This window comes from Salmo salar, chromosome 26 (genome assembly GCF_965601325.2).
Source record: "Salmo salar chromosome 26, fSalSal1, whole genome shotgun sequence".
Taxonomy (NCBI): Eukaryota; Metazoa; Chordata; class Actinopteri; order Salmoniformes; family Salmonidae; genus Salmo; species Salmo salar.
Genome location: NC_138316.1, coordinates 34,300,439 through 34,319,176, shown reverse-complemented (window position 1 = coordinate 34,319,176; position 18,738 = coordinate 34,300,439). Strand labels below are relative to the sequence as shown.

The window sequence follows — 18,738 nt, the reverse complement described above, 5'->3', positions numbered from 1 at the left end:
CTCTCCCTCTCTCTCCCCCTCCCTCCCCTCCTCACCCCCCCTCCCTCCCTCCCCCCTCTCTCCCCCTCCCTCCCCCCCTCTCTCCCTCCCCCCTCTCTCCCCCTCCCTCCCCCCCTCTCTCCCCCTCTCTCCCCCTCCCTCCCCTCTCTCCCCCTCCCTCCCCTCTCTCCCCCTCCCTCCCCCCTCTCCCTCCCCTCTTCTCCCCCTCCCTCCCCTCCTCTCTCCCCCTCCCTCCCCTCCTCTCTCCCTCTCTCCCTCCCCTCCTCTCTCCCTCTCTCCCTCCCCTCCTCTCCCTCCCCCCCTCTTTCCCCCTCCCTCACCTCCCCTCTCCCTCTCTCTCCCCCTCCCTCCCCTCCTCTCTCCCTCCCCTCCTCTCTCCCCCTCCCTCCCCTCCTCTCCCCCTCCCTATCCTCCTCTCTCCCTCCTTTTTCCCCTCTCTAACCCCCCCTAGATGTGATGGTGAAGTCGTGTAACCCAGTGGTATTTAGTTTCTATAACTACCTGAGGACACACCCCCTGATCATCCGCCGCCACTACGCGTCCCCTGAGGGTGCTGTGACATCATCACTGGGCCTCACCTCGGAGAAGAGCAGCGTCGACGAGATCAACCTCATCGAACGCAAACTCTTCTTCACCACCGCCAACGCACACTTCAAGGTCTTTGATTTGCTTTAATCAATCATTTAATAACACAATTCAACCATACGTGGATACAATGCATTTAGAAGCATCGAAGATAACACAAAGTTGACAACTTTAAAAACGATATTGTATTATACCTGTACAGTCGTGGCCAAAAGTTTTGAGAATGACACAAATATTAATTTTCACAAAGTGTGCTGCCTCAGTTTGTATGATGGCAATTTGCATATATTCCAGAATGTTATGAAGAGTGATCAGATAAATTGCAATTAATTGCAAAGTCCCTCTTTGCCATGCAAATGAACTGAATCCCCCAAAAACATTTCCACTGCATTTTAGCCCTGCAACAAAAGGACCAGCTGACATCATGTCAGTGATTCTCTCATTAACACAGGTGTGAGTGTTGACGAGGACAAGGCTGGAGATCACTCTGTCATGCTGACTGAGTTCGAATAACAGACTGGAAGCTTCAAAAGGAGGGTGGTGCTTGGAATCATTGTTCTTCCTCTGTCAACCAAGGTTACCTGCAAGGAAACACGTGCTGTCATCATTGCTTTACACAAAAAGGGCTTCACAGGCAAGGATATTGCTGCCAGTAAGATTGCACCTAAATCAACCATTTATCGGATCATCAAGGAGAGCGGTTCAATTGTTGTGAAGAAGGTTTCAGGGCGCCCAAGAAAGTCCAGCAAGTAGAGGTCGACCGATTAATCAGGGCCGATTTCAAGTTTTCATAACAATCGGTAATCGATATTTTTGGCCAGCGTTTTATTTTTATTTTTTATTTTTTTTACACCTTTATTTAACTAGGCAAGTCATATTAAGAACACATCCTTATTTTCAATGACGGCCTAGGAACGGGGGTTAACTGCCTTGTTCAGGGGGGAATTGGGGATTCGTTTTTGCAACCTTCTGGTTACTAGTCCAACGCTCTAACCACCTGCTTTACATTGCACTCCACGAGGAGCCTGCATGGCAGGCTGACTACCTGTTACGCGAGGGCAGCAAGAAACCAAGGTAAGTTGCTAGCTAGCATTAAACTTATCTTATAAAAAACGATCAATCTTAACATAATCACTAGTTAGCTACACATGGTTGATGATATTACTAGTTTATCTAACGTGTCCTGCGTTACATATAATCGATGCGGTGCCTGTTAATTTCTCATCGAATCACAGCCTACTTCGACAAACGGGTGATGATTTAACAAGCGCATTTCCGAAAAAAAGCAGTGTCGTTGCACCAATGTACCTAACCATAAACATCAATGCCTTTCTTTAAAATCAATACACAAGTATATATTTTTAAACCTGCATATTTAGTTAATATTGCCTGCTAACATGAATTCGTGTCACTTCTCTAGCGTTCCGTGCAAGCAGTCAGGGTATATACAGCCGTTTGGGCCGCCTGGCTCATTGCAAACTGTATGAAGTCCATTTATTCCTAACAAAGGCCGTAATTAATTTGCCAGAATTGTACATAATTATGACATAACATTGAAGGTTGTGCAATGTAACAGGAATATTTAGACTTAGGGTTGCCACCCGTTAGATAAGATACGGAACGGTTCCGTATTTCACTGAAATAATAAACATTTCGTTTTCGAAATTATAGTTTCCGGATTCGACCATATTAATGACCAAAGGCTCGTATTTCTGTGTGTTATTATGTTAATGATTTGATATTTGATAGAGCAGTCTGACTGAGCGATGGTAGGCAGCAGCAGGCTCATAAGCATTCATTCAAACAGCATCTTCGTGCGTTTTGCCAGCAGCTCTTTGCAATTCTTCAAGCATTGCGCTGTTTATAACTTCAAGGCTATCAACTCCCAAGATTAGGCTGGTGTAACCGATGTGAAATGGCTAGCTAGTTAGCGGGTGCGCGCTAATAGCGTTTCAAACGTCACTCGCTCTGAGACTTGGAGTAGTTGTTCCCCTTGCTCTGCATGGGTAACGCTGCTTCGAGGGTGGCTGTTGTCGATGTGTTCCTGGTTTGAGCCCAGGTAGGAGCGAGGAGAGGGACGGAAGCTATACTGTTACACTGGCAATACTGAAGTGCCTATAAGAACATCCAATAGTCAAAGGTATATGAAATACAAATCGTATAGAGAGAAATAGTCCTATAATAACTACAACCTAAAACTTCTTACCTGGGAATATTGAAGACTCATGTTAAAAGGAACCACCAGCTTTCATATGTTCTCATGTTCTGAGCAAGGAACTTAAACGTTAGCTTTTTTACATGGCACATATTGCACTTATACTTTCTTCTCCAACACTTTGTTTTTGCATTATTTAAACCAATTGAACATGTTTCATTATTTATTTGAGGCTAAATTGATAGTATTTATGTATTATATTAAGTTAAAATAAGTGTTCATTCAGTATTGTTGTAATTGTCCTTATTACAAATAAATAAAAATTGTCCGATTTAATCGGTATCGGCTTGTTTTGGTCGTCCAATAATCGGTATCGACGTTGAATTATTATTTTTTTTAAATCATGATCGGTCGACCTCTACCAGCAAGCGCCAGGACCATATCCTAAAGTTGATTCAGCTGCGGGATCGGGGCACCACCAGTACAGAGCTTGCTCAGGAATGGCAGCAGGCAGGTGTGAGTGCATCTGCACGCACAGTGAGGCGAAGACTTTTGGAGGATGGCCTGGTGTCAAGAAGGGCAGCAAAGAAGCCACTTCTCTCCAGGAAAAACATCAGGGACAGACTGATATTCTGCAAAAGGTACATGGATTGGACCGCTGAGGACTGGGGTAAAGTCATTTTCTCTGATGAATCCCCTTTCCGATTGTTTGGGGCATCCGGAAAAAAGCTTGTCCGGAGAAGACAAGGTGAGCGCTACCATCAGTCCTGTGTTACGCCAGCAGTAAAGCATCCTGAGACCATTCATGTGTGGGGTTGCTTCTCAGCCAAGGGAGTGGGTTCACTCACAATTTTGCCTAAGAACACAGCCATGAATAAAGAATGGTACCAACACATCCTCCGAGAGCAACTTCTCCCAACCATCCAGGAACAGTTTGGTGACGAACAATGCCTTTTCCAGAATGATGGAGCACCTTTCAATAAGGCAAAAGTGATAACTAAGTGGCTCGGGGAACAAAACATCGATATTTTGGGTCCATGGCCAGGAAACTCCCCAGACCTTAATCCCATTGAGAACTTGTGGTCAATTCTCAAGAGGCGGGTGGACAAACAAAAACCCACAAATTCTGACAAACTTCAAGCATTGATTATGCAAGAATGGGCTCCCATCAGTCAGGATGTGGCCCAGAAGTTAATTGACAGGATGCCAGGGTGGATTGCAGAGGTCTTGAAAAAGAAGGGTCAACACTGCAAATATTGACTCTTTGCATCAACTTCATGTAATTGTCAATAAAAGCCTTTGACACTTATGAAATGCTTGTAATTATACTTCACTATTCCATAGTAACATCTGACAAAAATATCTAAAGACACTGAAGCAGCAAACCTTGTGAAATTTTAATTTGTGTCATTCTCAAAACCTTTGGCCATGACTGTAATATAGTACTTATTATAAGGTGTAATGTGGCACGGCATTAAAAACAGTAACATTGTATACTAACAGTATTTTAAGATTAGTATCATTTTTTATCTCACCTTTAATAAATAAAGGATACGTTAATTAATCTAAAAGTAATGTTACTAATAAGGAGATATGTTGGGGTTAAGGTCCTGCTATAGACTAGTGTCCTGTCCAGGGGGTGTACTGTACATCAAGCTGCCTCACCATACAGAAACAGGAGATAGACTAGTGTCCTGTCCAGGGGGTGTACTGTACATCCAGCTGCCTCACCATACAGAAACAGGAGATAGACTAGTGTCCTGTCCAGGGGGTGTACTGTACATCCAGCTGCCTCACCATACAGAAACAGGAGATAGACTAGTGTCCTGTCCAGGGGGTGTACTGTACATCCAGCTGCCTCACCATACAGAAACAGGAGATAGACTAGTGTCCTGTCCAGGGGGTGTACTGTACATCCAGCTGCCTCACCATACAGAAACAGGAGATAGACTAGTGTCCTGTCCAGGGGGTGTACTGTACATCCAGCTGCCTCACCATACAGAAACAGGAGATAGACTAGTGTCCTGTCCAGGGGGTGTACTGTACATCCAGCTGCCTGACCATACAGAAACAGGAGGCTCCTGCCATGTGAGCTGTTTTGGGCCTGCACAAGCCAAGGCTACTTACTAATTTTACTAATAGTGTTATTCTGTTCTCTAATAAAGGTGGGCTGTCCAGTGCTTGCCCTGGAGGTGCTCTCTAAGATCCCCAAGGTGACCAAGAAGTCAGTCTCCTCGTCCCCCCTAAGTAAAGGCTCTTCCATGGCCAATGTCAGCTCTAGCCTGCCCCTGGAGAATGGGAACCAGGGGGCCCTGGACTGGGCCTCTCCTGCCCCAGTTAAGGCCAATCCTGCCTGGGGTACAGAGGAGAGCTCAGCCACACTGGACTGGAGCCAGCCTCTGGTCAAAGTGGAAGACGATGGACTGCAGCTAGACTGGGGAGATGATAAGAACGATGAAGATGATGCTGATGGTGGTCTGACAATGAAGAAGACTGATGTGGAGACCAAAGCTGACGAGGGGTCTGGGGGGGTGAGACCACCTGGGCTGCAGAGAGAGGACTCTCAGGTAGGGCTGGCGACATCATCAATATAACCACTAGTCAGTATAACCACTAGTCAGCATAACCACTAGTCAGTATAACCACTAGTCAGCATAACCACTAGTCAGCATAACCACTAGTCAGCATAACCACTAGTCAGCATAACCACTAGTCAGTATAACCACTAGTCAGTATAACCACTAGTCAGCATAACCCCTAGTCAGTATAACCACTAGTCAGCATAACCACTAGTCAGCATAACCACTAGTCAGCATAACCACTAGTCAGCATAACCACTAGTCAGCATAACCACTAGTCAGTATAACCACTAGTCAGCATAACCACTAGTCAGCATAACCACTAGTCAGTATAACCACTAGTCAGTATAACCACTAGTCAGCATAACCACTAGTCAGTATAACCACTAGTCAGTATAACCACTAGTCAGCATAACCACTAGTCAGCATAACCACTAGTCAGTATAACCACTAGTCAGTATAACCACTAGTCAGCATAACCACTAGTCAGCATAACCACTAGTCAGTATAACCACTAGTCAGTATAACCACTAGTCAGTATAATTGACTGTTGAGATTACTTTAAAAGAAAACCAAGTTGATACATAAGCTTTGTGATAGTGGAAAAAGTAGTGTTGTGTTTTCCTTGTCTGTTAATAACGTATCATCCAAAAAGATAATTTCATTTTTTTAACAAGATAAAGAATTTTCTTGTTTATTGAAAATATCTAATGTATCAGTCTAATTAAAAATGTGATTTTTTTCTGTAAGAATATTGTATAGGTATGATACTGTTAATATAGAGTTATTAAGCCAGTAGTTAAGTGCTAGACATTTCCAGAACCATCTCTGCTCTCAGGGTGAGTCTGAGGTGGACGTGATCGCAGAGCAGCTGAAGTTCCGAGCGTGTCTGAAGATTCTGATGACAGAGCTCAGGACGCTAGCTACAGGCTATGAGGTGGACGGAGGGAAGCTGCGCTTTCAGCTCTACAGCTGGTTAGAGAAGGAGATAGGAGCCATGCACCGCATCTGTAACTACAAGGTACACACACACACACTTCATCTGCCACTACAAGGTACACACACACACACACACACACACACACACACACACACACACACACACACACACACACACACACACACACACACACACACACACTTCATCTGCCACTACAAGGTGCATACACACTGCATCTGCAACAACAAGGTACACACACACACTTCATCTGCCATTACAAGGTACACACACACTGTATCTGCAACAACAAGGTACACACACACACACACACACACACACACACACACACACACACTTCATCTGCCACTACAAGGTACACACACACACACACACACACTTCATCTGCCACTACAAGGTACACACACTTCATCTGCCACTACAGGGTACACACACACACACACACACACACACACACTTCATCTGCCACTACAAGGTACACACACACACACACACACACACACACACACACACACACACACACACTTCATCTGCCACTACAAGGTACACACACACACACACACACTTCATCTGCCACTACAAGGTACACACACACACACACACACACACACACACACACACACACACACACACACACACACACACTTCATCTGCCACTACAAGGTACACACACACACTTCATCTGCCACTACAAGGTACACACACACACTTCATCTGCCACTACAAGGTACACACAGCTCCCCTTAAAGGACACTGCGGGTTGCAGATTTACGCTAACTTTCCCAAAATGTCAGGTTACTTCCTGAATTGACTATATTGAAATGTAATTCAAATCAAATCAAATCAGATTTATTTATATAGCCCTTCTTACATCAGCTGATATCACAAAGTGCTGTACAGAAACCCAGCCTAAAACCCCAAACAGCAAGCAATGCAGGTGTAGAAGCACGGTGGCTAGGAAAAACTCCCTAGAAAGGCCAAAACCTAGAGAGGAACCAGGCTATGAGGGGTGGCCAGTCCTCTTCTGGCTGTGCCGGGTGGAGATTATAACAGCACATGGCCTAGATGTTCAAATGTTCATAAATGACCAGCATGGTCAAATAATAATAATCATAGTAGTTGTCGAGGGTGCAACAAGTCAGTAACACAAGAGTAAGTGTCAGTTGGCTTTTTCATAGCCGATCTTTGAGAGTATCTCTACCGCTCCTGCTGTCTCTAGAGAGTTGAAAACAGCAGGTCTGGGACAGGTAGCACGTCCGGTGAATAGGTCAGGGTTCCAGCAGGTCTGGGACAACAGGTCTGGGACAGGTAGCACGTCCGGTGAACAGGTCAGGGTTCCATAGCTGCAGGCAGAACAGTTGGAACTGGAGCAGCAGCACGGCCAGGTGAACTGGGGACAGCAAGGAGTCATCAAGCCAGGTAGTCCTGAGGCATGGTCCTAGGGCACAGGTCCTCCGAGAGAGAGAAAGAAAGAAAGAAAGAAAGAAAGAAAGAAAGAAAGAAAGAAAAAGAGAGAATTAGAGAGAGCATATTTAAATTCACACAGGACACCGGAAAAGACAAGAGAAATACTCCAGATGTGACAGACGTACCCTAGCCCCCTGACACATAAACTACTGCAGCATAAATACTGGGGCTGAGACCGGAGGGGTCAGGAGACACTGTGGCCCCATCCGATGAAACCCCCGGACAGGGCCAAACAGGTAGGATATAACCCCACCCACTTTGCCAAAGCACAGCCTCCACACCACTGTTTTGGAGGGGTTGTAATTGGGTTGTAATTGTTTTGGGTTGTAACTGATTTGGAGGGGTTGTAATTGACCCCAACCATGTCACCTACTAGATCCTAATCACCACGTCTCATCAGATATACTGTACCAGAACTGGATGGAGTTGAATTAAACAGTATTTACTGTAACTGTTACTGCTACTGTACCATAACAGCTTCAAGATCAAACCCTCTGTCCTCTTCTCTTCTTCAGGTGGCGGGGAAGGAGGAGAGCCAGGAGCTGGAGAGATGGGAGGATGGAGGAGGAGTAGAGGACGTGTTTGAGGAGTCCCTGGGGGGTGGCGGGGGTACGGAGGCGGGGGCGTATGAGCGCCACCAGCTGGGGCGTAGGCGTCTTGCAGCCAAGCAGCTTCATGCTGAGAGGAGGAAGGCGTGGCTGAGGAAGAACCAGGCTCTGCTCCGGGTATTCCTGTCCTACTGCAGCCTGCATGGAGCCAAGGGAGGGGGGGTCACCTCGGTACGCATGGAGCTCATCTTCCTGCTGCAAGAGAGCCAACAGGTAGGTGCTGAAGAAACACACACACAGGTCAGACACACTCTCTGTCAGTCTCTGTCAGTCTCTCTCTGTCTCTCTCTCTCTCTCTGTCTCTCTTTCTGTCTCTCTCTCTCTCTGTCTCTCTCTCTTTCTGTCTCTCTCTCTCTCTCTTTCTGTCTCTCTCTCTCTCTTTCTGTCTCTCTCTCTCTCTCGCTCTCACGCTCTCTCTCTCTCTCTCTCTCTCTCTGTCTCTCTCTCTGTCTCTCTCTCTGTCTCTCTCTCTGTCTCTCTCTCTGTCTCTCTCTCTGTCTCTCTCTCTGTCTCTCTCTCTGTCTCTCTCTCTGTCTCTGTCTCTGTCTCTGTCTCTCTCTGTCTCTCTCTCTCTCTGTCTCTCTCTCCGTATCACCTCTCTGATATATTCTTGCTCTTGTCTTCCTCTTGTCTCTCCTTGTTGTTATTGTCCCCTGTCCTCCCCTCCTCCAGGAGACTACAGTGAAGCAGCTCCAGTCCCCCCTGCCCCTCCCCACCACCCTCCCCCTCCTCTCAGCCAGTATCGCCACCACCAAGACGGTGATCTCCAACCCTGTCCTCCACCTCAGCAACCACATCCATGACATCCTTCACACCATCACACAGATGGAGCTGCCTCCACACCCTGAACTCATGGACGACAGGGTATGTATGGGTCTGTTAGTATGACAGCCTGGGGGTTCAAACTAAACACACATTTAAAACATACACTACTAAACTGTCAACAGAAATGACTGTCACAAGGAGACTTCATTGGAAGTTAAATCCCCACACAGCAGACCTTCTTTCATAATCTCATGTTGGCAATTCATAGAGAAATGGTTTGTTCCTCCATGAGTGAGATGAGTGTAGTTTGTCTCTCTCACCTCTCCAGGTGAATCTCCTGCACACCCTGGCTGCCTCTCTGTCTGCCTGCATCTATCAAGCCCTGTGTGACAGCCATAGCTACAGGTACACACACACACACACACACACGTACACACACATTTTGATGACCTATAGTTTGAGTTCATACTGTCATTTCCTGTTGAGATGAATTGTCATGACTGTCTGATCCCGACCTTGGCTCTTTCCCATGGTACCTTGCAGCAGCCAGGCAGAGGCCAATCAGTTTACAGGGATGGTGTACCAGGGTCTGCTGCTGAGTGAGAGGAGACGGCTACGCACCGAGAGCATCGAGGAGCACGCTACACCCACCTCTGCTCCCGCGCAGTGGCCAGGTACCCACACAGCTCTGCCCCTGCGCAGTGGCCAGGTACCCACACAGCTCTGCCCCCGCGCAGTGGCCAGGTACCCACACAGCTCTGCCCCGCGCAGTGGCCAGGTACCCACACAGCTCTGCCCCGCGCAGTGGCCAGGTACACAAACAGCTCTGCTCCGTTCAGTGGCCAGGTACACACACAGCTCTGCCCCCGCGCAGTGGCCAGGTACCCACACAGCTCTGCCCCGCGCAGTGGCCAGGTACCCACACAGCTCTGCCCCGCGCAGTGGCCAGGTACACAAACAGCTCTGCTCCGTTCAGTGGCCAGGTACACACACAGCTCTGCCCCCGCGCAGTGGCCAGGTACACACACAGCTCTGCTCCGCGCAGTGGCCAGGTACACACACACAGCTCTGCCCCCGCACAGTGGCCAGGTACACACACAGCTCTGCCCCCGCGCAGTGGCCAGGTACACACACAGCTCTGCCCCCGCGCAGTGGCCAGGTACCCACACAGCTCTGCTCTGCTCAGTGGCCAGGTACCCACACAGCTCTGCTCTGCTCAGTGGCCAGGTACACACACAGCTCTGCTCCGTTCAGTGGCCAGGTACACACACAGCTCTGCCCCCGCTCAGTGGCCAGGTACACACACAGCTCTGCTCCGCGCAGTGGCCAGGTACACACACAGCTCTGCCCCGCGCAGTGGCCAGGTACACACACAGCTCTGCCAGTCACAGTAAATGAATGTCAATCTAACCATCGTCTGAGCAGACAGCTGAATGGACAACATGACTGCTATGTTTGCTGAATCTGTCAAGAGGTTGGGAAAGAGGGAAGGGGAGGGAGGACAGAGAGAGGACAAACATTGTTGAATTGAGAGAACAGACAGAGAGAGAGGGGACTGACAGAGAGAGAGACAGAGATGACTGACAGAAACAGAGAGGACAGAGATGACTAACAGCGAGAGAGAAACAGATGGTACTGAGTAATAGCAGCTCTGTAGCCTGTGGGGAATAAAACAGAAGGAGACGCAGGGATGGATGGATGTGTCACGCCATCTCTCCACTGTTAATATGTAGCAGGAATCTTATTACAGCACAAGTCTGTGGTTCTGTAGTACATATTCCTAATAATATCATCAGATCAATCTAATGTGGTTCTGTAATACATAACTCCTAATAATATCATTAGATCAGTCTAATGTGGTTCTGTAATACATACCTCCTAATAATATCATTAGATCAGTCTAATGTGGTTCTGTAATACATAACTCCTAATAATATCATCAGATCAGTCTAATGTGGTTCTGTAATACATACCTCCTAATAATATCATCAGATCAGTCTAATGTGGTTCTGTAATACATAACTCCTAATAATATCATTAGATCAGTCTATTGTGGTTCTGTAGTACATATTCCTAATAATATCATCAGATCAGTCTAATGTGGTTCTGTAGTACATATTCCTAATAATATCATTAGATCAGTCTAATGTGGTTCTGTAATACATAACTCCTAATAATATCATTAGATCAGTCTAATGTGGTTCTGTAATACATATTCCTAATAATATCATTAGATCAGCCTAATGTGGTTCTGTAATACATACCTCCTAATAATATCATCAGATCAGTCTAATGTGGTTCTGTAATACATAACTCCTAATAATATCATCAGATCAGTCTAATGTGGTTCTGTAATACATAACTCCTAATAATATCATTAGATCAGTCTAATGTGGTTCTGTAGTACATACCTCCTAATAATATCATCAGATCAGTCTAATGTGGTTCTGTAATACATAACTCCTAATAAAGCCTTCATTTTACCTATCAGTAGTGTGTTCTGTATAAATGTAATTATATGAAATGTATTATATGAATATGTCCGTCTATTTCCCCCCCTCCTCTAGGTGTGTCCTCTCTGATTGCTCTGGTTCAGTCAGCCCAGGGCGAGGATCAGCCCAAGCTCAACGTGTTGCTGTGTGAGGCTGTGGTGGCAGTTTACCTGTCCCTGCTCATCCACGGGCTGGGCATGCACGCTGGCAACGAGCTTTTCCGCCTCGCTGCTCACCCCCTCAGCAACAAGATGTGGGCGGCTGTGTTTGGGGGTGGGGCTAAAATCATCATCAAACCCAAACGGAACGTCGAGATCACTCCAGGTAACTTAGTAGACCCCTCGGCTTGTCACCCCAGACCTCCTCTCTACCTCTCTCCTCCTCTCTACCTCTCTCTGTCTCTCTACCTCTCTCTTTCTCGTTCTCTTTCTCTCTACCTCTCTCGTTCTCTCTACCTCTCTCCTCTACCCTTTCGTTTATCCTTTGTGTTCTGTCCTCTGTTTTCTGTCTCCCCTCATCTCTCCTCTCTGTCCCCTGTTGTAACATTCTACTTAACCTTTAACCTTTACCTCTCTCATTCTCCCCCCCCCCCCTCCCTTGTTTCACCCCCCTTTTTTACTCATGCCTGAGGCTGTGAAATCAGACGCAAGCCCCTCCCTCCCATGACTAGCCAGGCATAATAACTCCTCCTCCCCTCTCCCCACCCCCTCCTCCCTGTAACAGTTGACATTGAGGCAGGTAGGCCTGAGCAGGGTCCTCCCCCCAGCCCCAGTGTCACCCAGCCCCTCCACACTGATTCAGGGGACACAGCAGCACCTAGCTGTGAGTAACAGAGCTCCAGTGGGTTTGCAGTGCTGGGTGCAGTGATAAACTACAGTGCTGGGTGCAGTGATAAACTACAGTGCTGGGTGCAGTGATAAACTACAGTGCTGGGTGCAGTGATAAACTACAGTGCTGGGTGCAGTGATAAACTACAGTGCTGCTGTATTGCAGTGCAGTAAATGCCACTAATGTGGTTTTCCCACTCTGTCTGTTCCTCACAAAGTTAGCTAGTGTTTTCTGCAGGGATACTATTCATTGGAAGTTCATGGTTCTCTGAACGGACAGAAAGAGATCTGTCTGTCTCTGTTATTGTGTGCTGTGGTCTCATCTCATTGTATCGTGCACCTGAGTGTGTGTGTGTTTGTGCAGGTGTGTTTGCATGTTTTCCATCTCATCTCATTGTGTCATCTCTATCTGTCTGTCACCATAGCAGCAGCAGGTAAAGATAGAACGGACTCGTCATCATCAGTGACCTCTGAACCTGACTCAGGGACTAAGGCTAAACCAGGTACTCACTGTGTTTCAGGTCTGGGTTAACTAATGGTGCATTTCCACATAACACGATAATTCGTATAGCCATGCTTGTTTTGTCCTCATGTGGGTGCTAGCAAGCAGACTAGGCATCAACAGCCAATCCAGCAGGGGTGGAAGCTTGAGTGAACTTCGTTTGGTCAATAGCGTTGGTATATCGCGGAGTACTTGCATAAATTTCTGCTTTCTCCAACTTTGTTCCCGCCGTATTCATGCTCGCATCGCCCAACCGTCCCCCGCCCACTTCACTTCCCTCCATTGAAAATGAATGGGGCACCGTTGTTTCATCGCCCCCATCGTGTTATGTGGAAATGCACTGTAAGGTTTAACCAGGTACTCACTGTGCTTCAGGCCTGGGTTAACTAAAGCTAAACCAGATACACTCACTGGGCTATAGGTCTGCCTTAACTAAGGCTAAACCAGATACACCAACTGGGCTACAGGTCTGCCTTAACTAAGGCTAAACCAGATACACTCACTGGGCTATAGGTCTGCCTTAACTAAGGCTAAACCAGGTACACTCACTGGGCTATAGGTCTGCCTTAACTAAGGCTAAACCAGGTACACTCACTGGGCTATAGGTCTGCCTTAACTAAGGCTAAACCAGGTACACTCACTGGGCTACAGGTCTGCCTTAACTAAGGGTAAACCAGGTACACTCACTGGGCTACAGGTCTGCCTTAACTAAGGCTAAACCAGGTACACTGACTGGGCTACAGGTCTGCCTTAACTAAGGGTAAACCAGGTACACTCACTGGGCTACAGGTCTGCCTTAACTAAGGCTAAACCAGGTACACTGACTGGGCTACAGGTCTGCCTTAACTAAGGGTAAACCAGGTACACTCACTGGGCTACAGGTCTGCCTTAACTAAGGCTAAACCAGGTACACTCACTGGGCTACAGGTCTGCCTTAACTAAGGCTAAACCAGGTACACTAACTGGGCTATAGGTCTGCCTTAACTAAGGCTAAACCAGGTACACCAACTGGGCTATAGGTCTGCCTTAACTAAGGGTAAACCAGGTACACTAACTGGGCTACAGGTCTGCCTTAACTAAGGGTAAACCAGGTACACTCACTGGGCTATAGGTCTGCCTTAACTAAGGGTAAACCAGGTACACTCACTGGGCTATAGGTCTGCCTTAACTAAGGGTAAACCAGGTACACTAACTGGGCTATAGGTCTGCCTTAACTAAGGCTAAACCAGGTACACTCACTGGGCTACAGGTCTGCCTTAACTAAGGGTAAACCAGGTACACCAACTGGGCTACAGGTCTGCCTTAACTAAGGGTAAACCAGGTACACTCACTGGGCTATAGGTCTGCCTTAACTAAGGGTAAACCAGGTACACCAACTGGGCTATAGGTCTGCCTTAACTAAGGGTAAACCAGGTACACTAACTGGGCTACAGGTCTGCCTTAACTAAGGGTAAACCAGGTACACTCACTGGGCTATAGGTCTGCCTTAACTAAGGGTAAACCAGGTACACTCACTGGGCTATAGGTCTGCCTTAACTAAGGGTAAACCAGGTACACTAACTGGGCTACAGGTCTGCCTTAACTAAGGGTAAACCAGGTACACTCACTGGGCTATAGGTCTGCCTTAACTAAGGGTAAACCAGGTACACTCACTGGGCTATAGGTCTGCCTTAACTAAGGGTAAACCAGGTACACTAACTGGGCTATAGGTCTGCCTTAACTAAGGCTAAACCAGGTACACTCACTGGGCTACAGGTCTGCCTTAACTAAGGGTAAACCAGATACACTCACTGGGCTATAGGTCTGCCTTAACTAAGGCTAAACCAGGTACACTCACTGGGCTATAGGTCTGCCTTAACTAAGGCTAAACCAGGTACACTCACTGACTGGGCTACAGGTCTGCCTTAACTAAGGCTAAACCAGGTACACTAACTGGGCTATAGGTCTGCCTTAACTAAGGCTAAACCAGATACACTCACTGGGCTACAGGTCTGCCTTAACTAAGGCTAAACCAGATACACTCACTGGGCTACAGGTCTGCCTTAACTAAGGCTAAACCAGGTACACCAACTGGGCTACAGGTCTGCCTTAACTAAGGCTAAACCAAATACACTAACTGGGCTACAGGTCTGCCTTAACTAAGGCTAAACCAGGTACACTAACTGGGCTATATAATAATGTCTGGAACAGAATTAATGGTTCCTATGTGTTTGATTCTATTCCATTATTTCCACTCCAGCCATTATTATGAGCCGTCCTCCCCTCACCAGCCTCCACTGCCTGGGTGATCTAGTGTGGATCAGTAGTAGCCGTGATGGTTTACTATAGTAACCGTGTTGTTCCTCCATTGGTATGTTAGTTACTAGCATGTTATTGTGGTGTCGTAGTTAGGTGCCCGAAATAGTTTGTGTGCTTGATGAAAGCAACACAACTGTAATTCAACATATTTATTATTACTTATTAAATGTGATGGTAGACAAACTAATTCTGAACATCAGTTCTTCTGAATACGGTTTTGGAAACAACCTGTTGTGATCAGACATTATTAGCAGATTGTGTCAAATAAATCAATATGCTTTTGTGTTCAAATTTAGACTTGATAACTTTTCTTTGAAGTCAAGTGTTCTTTCAGGATGTGGGTGAAAGGGAGAGGAGAGGAGGAAAAGAGGCTGGAAGAGGATGTGGAGAGGAGAGAACAGAGGAAAGGAGAGGAGGAAAAGAGGCTGGAAGAGGATGTGGAGAGGAGAGAACAGAGGAAAGGAGAGGAGGAAAAGAGGCTGGTGGGGGAGGATGTGGCGAGGAGAGAACAGAGGAGAGGAGGGGAGAGAAGGGTGGAGGAGAAGAGTTGAGAGAAGAATGCTTTATTTCAAAATGCCAAGTTGTCGATAAGAATCAGCTCTGTAAAAAGTACCGCTACCTTGTCTGCCACACACACAGACCCCCCCCCCCCCCCCCCCCTCTGGAGAGCTGAGATATAAGAGTCCTTGGTCTCTCTCTGTTGTATACCAGGTCACAAGCCATGCAGATTATACTCAAGGACTCAGAAGCCTTTCAACCAGCAGACAGACGTTGATTAGAATATTATTAGAAACCTCTGGCCATATAACCATTCATAACCGTTCATAACCATTCATAACCATTCTCCTTGTCTTGTCTCATCATGATATTGTATTATGAGTTATTGTGATCACCTTGACCTTATTGTGTCTCGTAGTCTGATGTGTGTGTGTTGTACGTGTGTGTGTGTGTCTTGTGTGCGTCTTACACGCTGTTGTCTTCGTTTGTCTCTCGTCTCAGTGGTTCCAGAGATAGTCACCCAGGATAACGGTCCAGGTTTGTGTTAAAACGTGTGTCTGTCGTGTCCGCTCTCCTCTGTGTGTGTTTCTGTCTCTCTCCATGTCTTGAGCCCAGAGTTTACCATAACCATGTGACCTGACCAGGAAGACGCTGGGCCCTAACGCTAACACAGATGCTGTGCAGGGTTGCTGGAGTCAATAATCAGTTCAGTCAATTCAGTTTGTTTCCTGAATTGAAATGGAATTGAGCCTAAACCCTGGTGCTGTGCCTTCCTCCTATACCCCCAAACCTCTCCTGGGCTCTACTAGGTGATGAAGACGATGATGAGTGATCAACTCCTCTTCATCTCTTACAAGGCAGCAGTCATGTAAAAATGTTTCTATAAAAAAAAAAAAACATATGTACTAACAATCTCTCTCCCACACCCACCATCCCCTCCCCTAGCCGTGCCAGCCCCTCCCCCGGCAGAGGATGTGGACAGACTCAGACGAAGGTTTAATATGAGGATGCTGGTTCCTGGTCGTCCAGTAAAGGAAGTCCCTGCCACCCCCCCTCCCGTCCCTGCAGAGAGACCCGCCTACAGGGAGAAGTTCATTCCTCCAGAGCTCAGCATGTGGGACTACTTTGTGGCCAAAGTAAGGCGTGATGCTGCTCCGCACAACATCACTGTATACATACGCTCACTGACAAACCATTTGTTGGTACATACAGTCATTAAAACCTAAAAATAGACACAAAACAAATAAGCTCTCCTCTCTCAACCCCCCCCCCCCCCCCAGCCCTTCCTGCCCCTGTCAGACAGTGGAGCTCTGTATGACTCAGATGAGAGCGGAGCGGAGGATGACGATGACGATGATGATGATGCCTTCCTCTCTGACACACAGATGACTGAACACTCTGACCCCAACTCATACAGGTGTGTCATTGTTGTGCCTTTTCCTATTTGACATCTAAGTAGAGTTCAGCTGTGGACAGCCCTTTGTGTTGGGCTGTGGTACACTGATTGTTCAGAGTATTTTCTTCTAAGATTCAACACCCTGCTATGTTACCTGTAATGTCATGGTATGCTCTCTCTCTCTCTCTCTCTCTCTCTCTCTCTCTCTCTCTCTCTCTTCTCTCTATTCTCTCTTCTCTCTATTCTCTCTCTGCGTGCTGGGAGTGTTTGGTGCATGCTGGGAATTGTATGAGCAAGGGAGTGCGTGTGTAGAGTTAGATATTCAGAACTTTCTTTCGGTTTTCTTTCTTGGTGGCATTCTTTGTTTTCTTCTGTGCATGATTAAGGTTATCATTTTTTGGTGGTGGAATGAAGTATTTCGTTTTTCGTATCGAAATTACCCTGATTTTGGCGGGGATGGCTGCCCGAATGGGGATGCCGTCCCTGTCACTTCGGCACGGCTTTAGGTGTGTTACTGAAGCTACTGTCATGGTGGAGGAGTTTCTGGTCGCCGTAGGAGAGAAGGTAGGATATGAGAATGTTGCTTATGCGTCACGGATGAATAAAGCGGTGGTGGTTTTTCTTAAAGAAGAGCGTCTTGTTGATCGTATGGTTGAGCAAGGCGTACTTCTTAAAGGAATGTTTATTCAAGTTACGCCACTTTTTTCTCCGTCAACAAAGGTAACGATTTCAAATGTACCGCCGTTTATTCCCAATGAGCTATTGGAGCGCGAGTTATTGCGCTTTGGGAAGTTTGCAAGTTCAATTAAGGTTGTCCCGTTGGGTTGCAAACACCCGGCGTTGAAACAGGTTATGTCGTTTCGGCGACAGGTGTTTATGTTTTTGGACTCACCGGAGCAGACTTTGGAGTTATCGTTTAAAGTCAAGTATGACAATAGACTGTATATGGCTTATGCTAGTACGGGTAGTGAACAGTGTTTTGAGTGTGGGGATGTTGGTCATAAGCGACATGCTTGCCCGAAAAGGGAGAAGGCAGAGGCAGGGGCGCAGGTGGTCCTCGTAACGCCTGGGCCCACTGATGTAGGGAGAGGTGGTCCTCGTAACGCCTGGGCCCACTGATGTAGGGAGAGGTGGTCCTCGTAACGCCTGGGCCCACTGATGTAGGGAGAGGTGGTCCTCGTAACGCCTGGGCCCACTGATGTAGGGAGAGGTGGTCCTCGTAACGCCTGGGCCCACTGATGTAGGGAGAGGTGGTCCTCGTAACGCCTGGGCCCACTGATGTAGGGAGAGGTGGTCCTCGTAACGCCTGGGCCCACTGATGTAGGGAGAGGTGGGCCTCGTAACGCCTGGGCCCACTGATTTAGGGAGAGGTGGGCCGACAGTGGTTGAACAGCCACAAGCATCTGTTGCTGAGGAACAAGTTATCCGTGTTGAGGGCACGGAGTTGCAACTTGTGTTAGAGGGAAATGTTTTGCAGCAGAAAAATATTGTTGTAGAAGGTAAGGATGGATCTGAAGAGCCAGTTCCTCAGACTGGTGAGGAGGTGCCCAGTATGAGTGCTGGGGTACAGAATGGGGTTCATGTGGAGCTAGGCTACCACGTAGTGGA

At 47.2% G+C, this 18,738-nt stretch overlaps 1 protein-coding gene across 7 annotated transcripts in view; it reads left to right on the top strand.

The window, feature by feature from the left end:
* Positions 1-18,738, top strand: part of LOC100286620 (dmX-like protein 2) — a 98,845-nt gene that overhangs the window by 45,778 nt on the left and 34,329 nt on the right. For 3 of the 7 annotated variants that reach the window (XM_082969643.1, XM_082969644.1, XM_082969642.1), the window contains exons 32-42: positions 452-657; positions 4,906-5,307; positions 6,140-6,340; positions 8,260-8,565; positions 9,025-9,216; positions 9,446-9,522; positions 9,661-9,791; positions 11,685-11,933; positions 12,862-12,939; positions 16,680-16,870; positions 17,015-17,151. In XM_082969643.1, coding sequence (XP_082825769.1) covers positions 452-657; positions 4,906-5,307; positions 6,140-6,340; positions 8,260-8,565; positions 9,025-9,216; positions 9,446-9,522; positions 9,661-9,791; positions 11,685-11,933; positions 12,862-12,939; positions 16,680-16,870; positions 17,015-17,151 — 2,170 coding nt within the window. The remainder of the gene's footprint in view (positions 1-451; positions 658-4,905; positions 5,308-6,139; positions 6,341-8,259; positions 8,566-9,024; positions 9,217-9,445; positions 9,523-9,660; positions 9,792-11,684; positions 11,934-12,861; positions 12,940-16,679; positions 16,871-17,014; positions 17,152-18,738) is intronic. The other 4 variants (XM_082969647.1, XM_082969646.1, XM_045708286.2 and 1 more) reach the window with 3 other exon arrangements.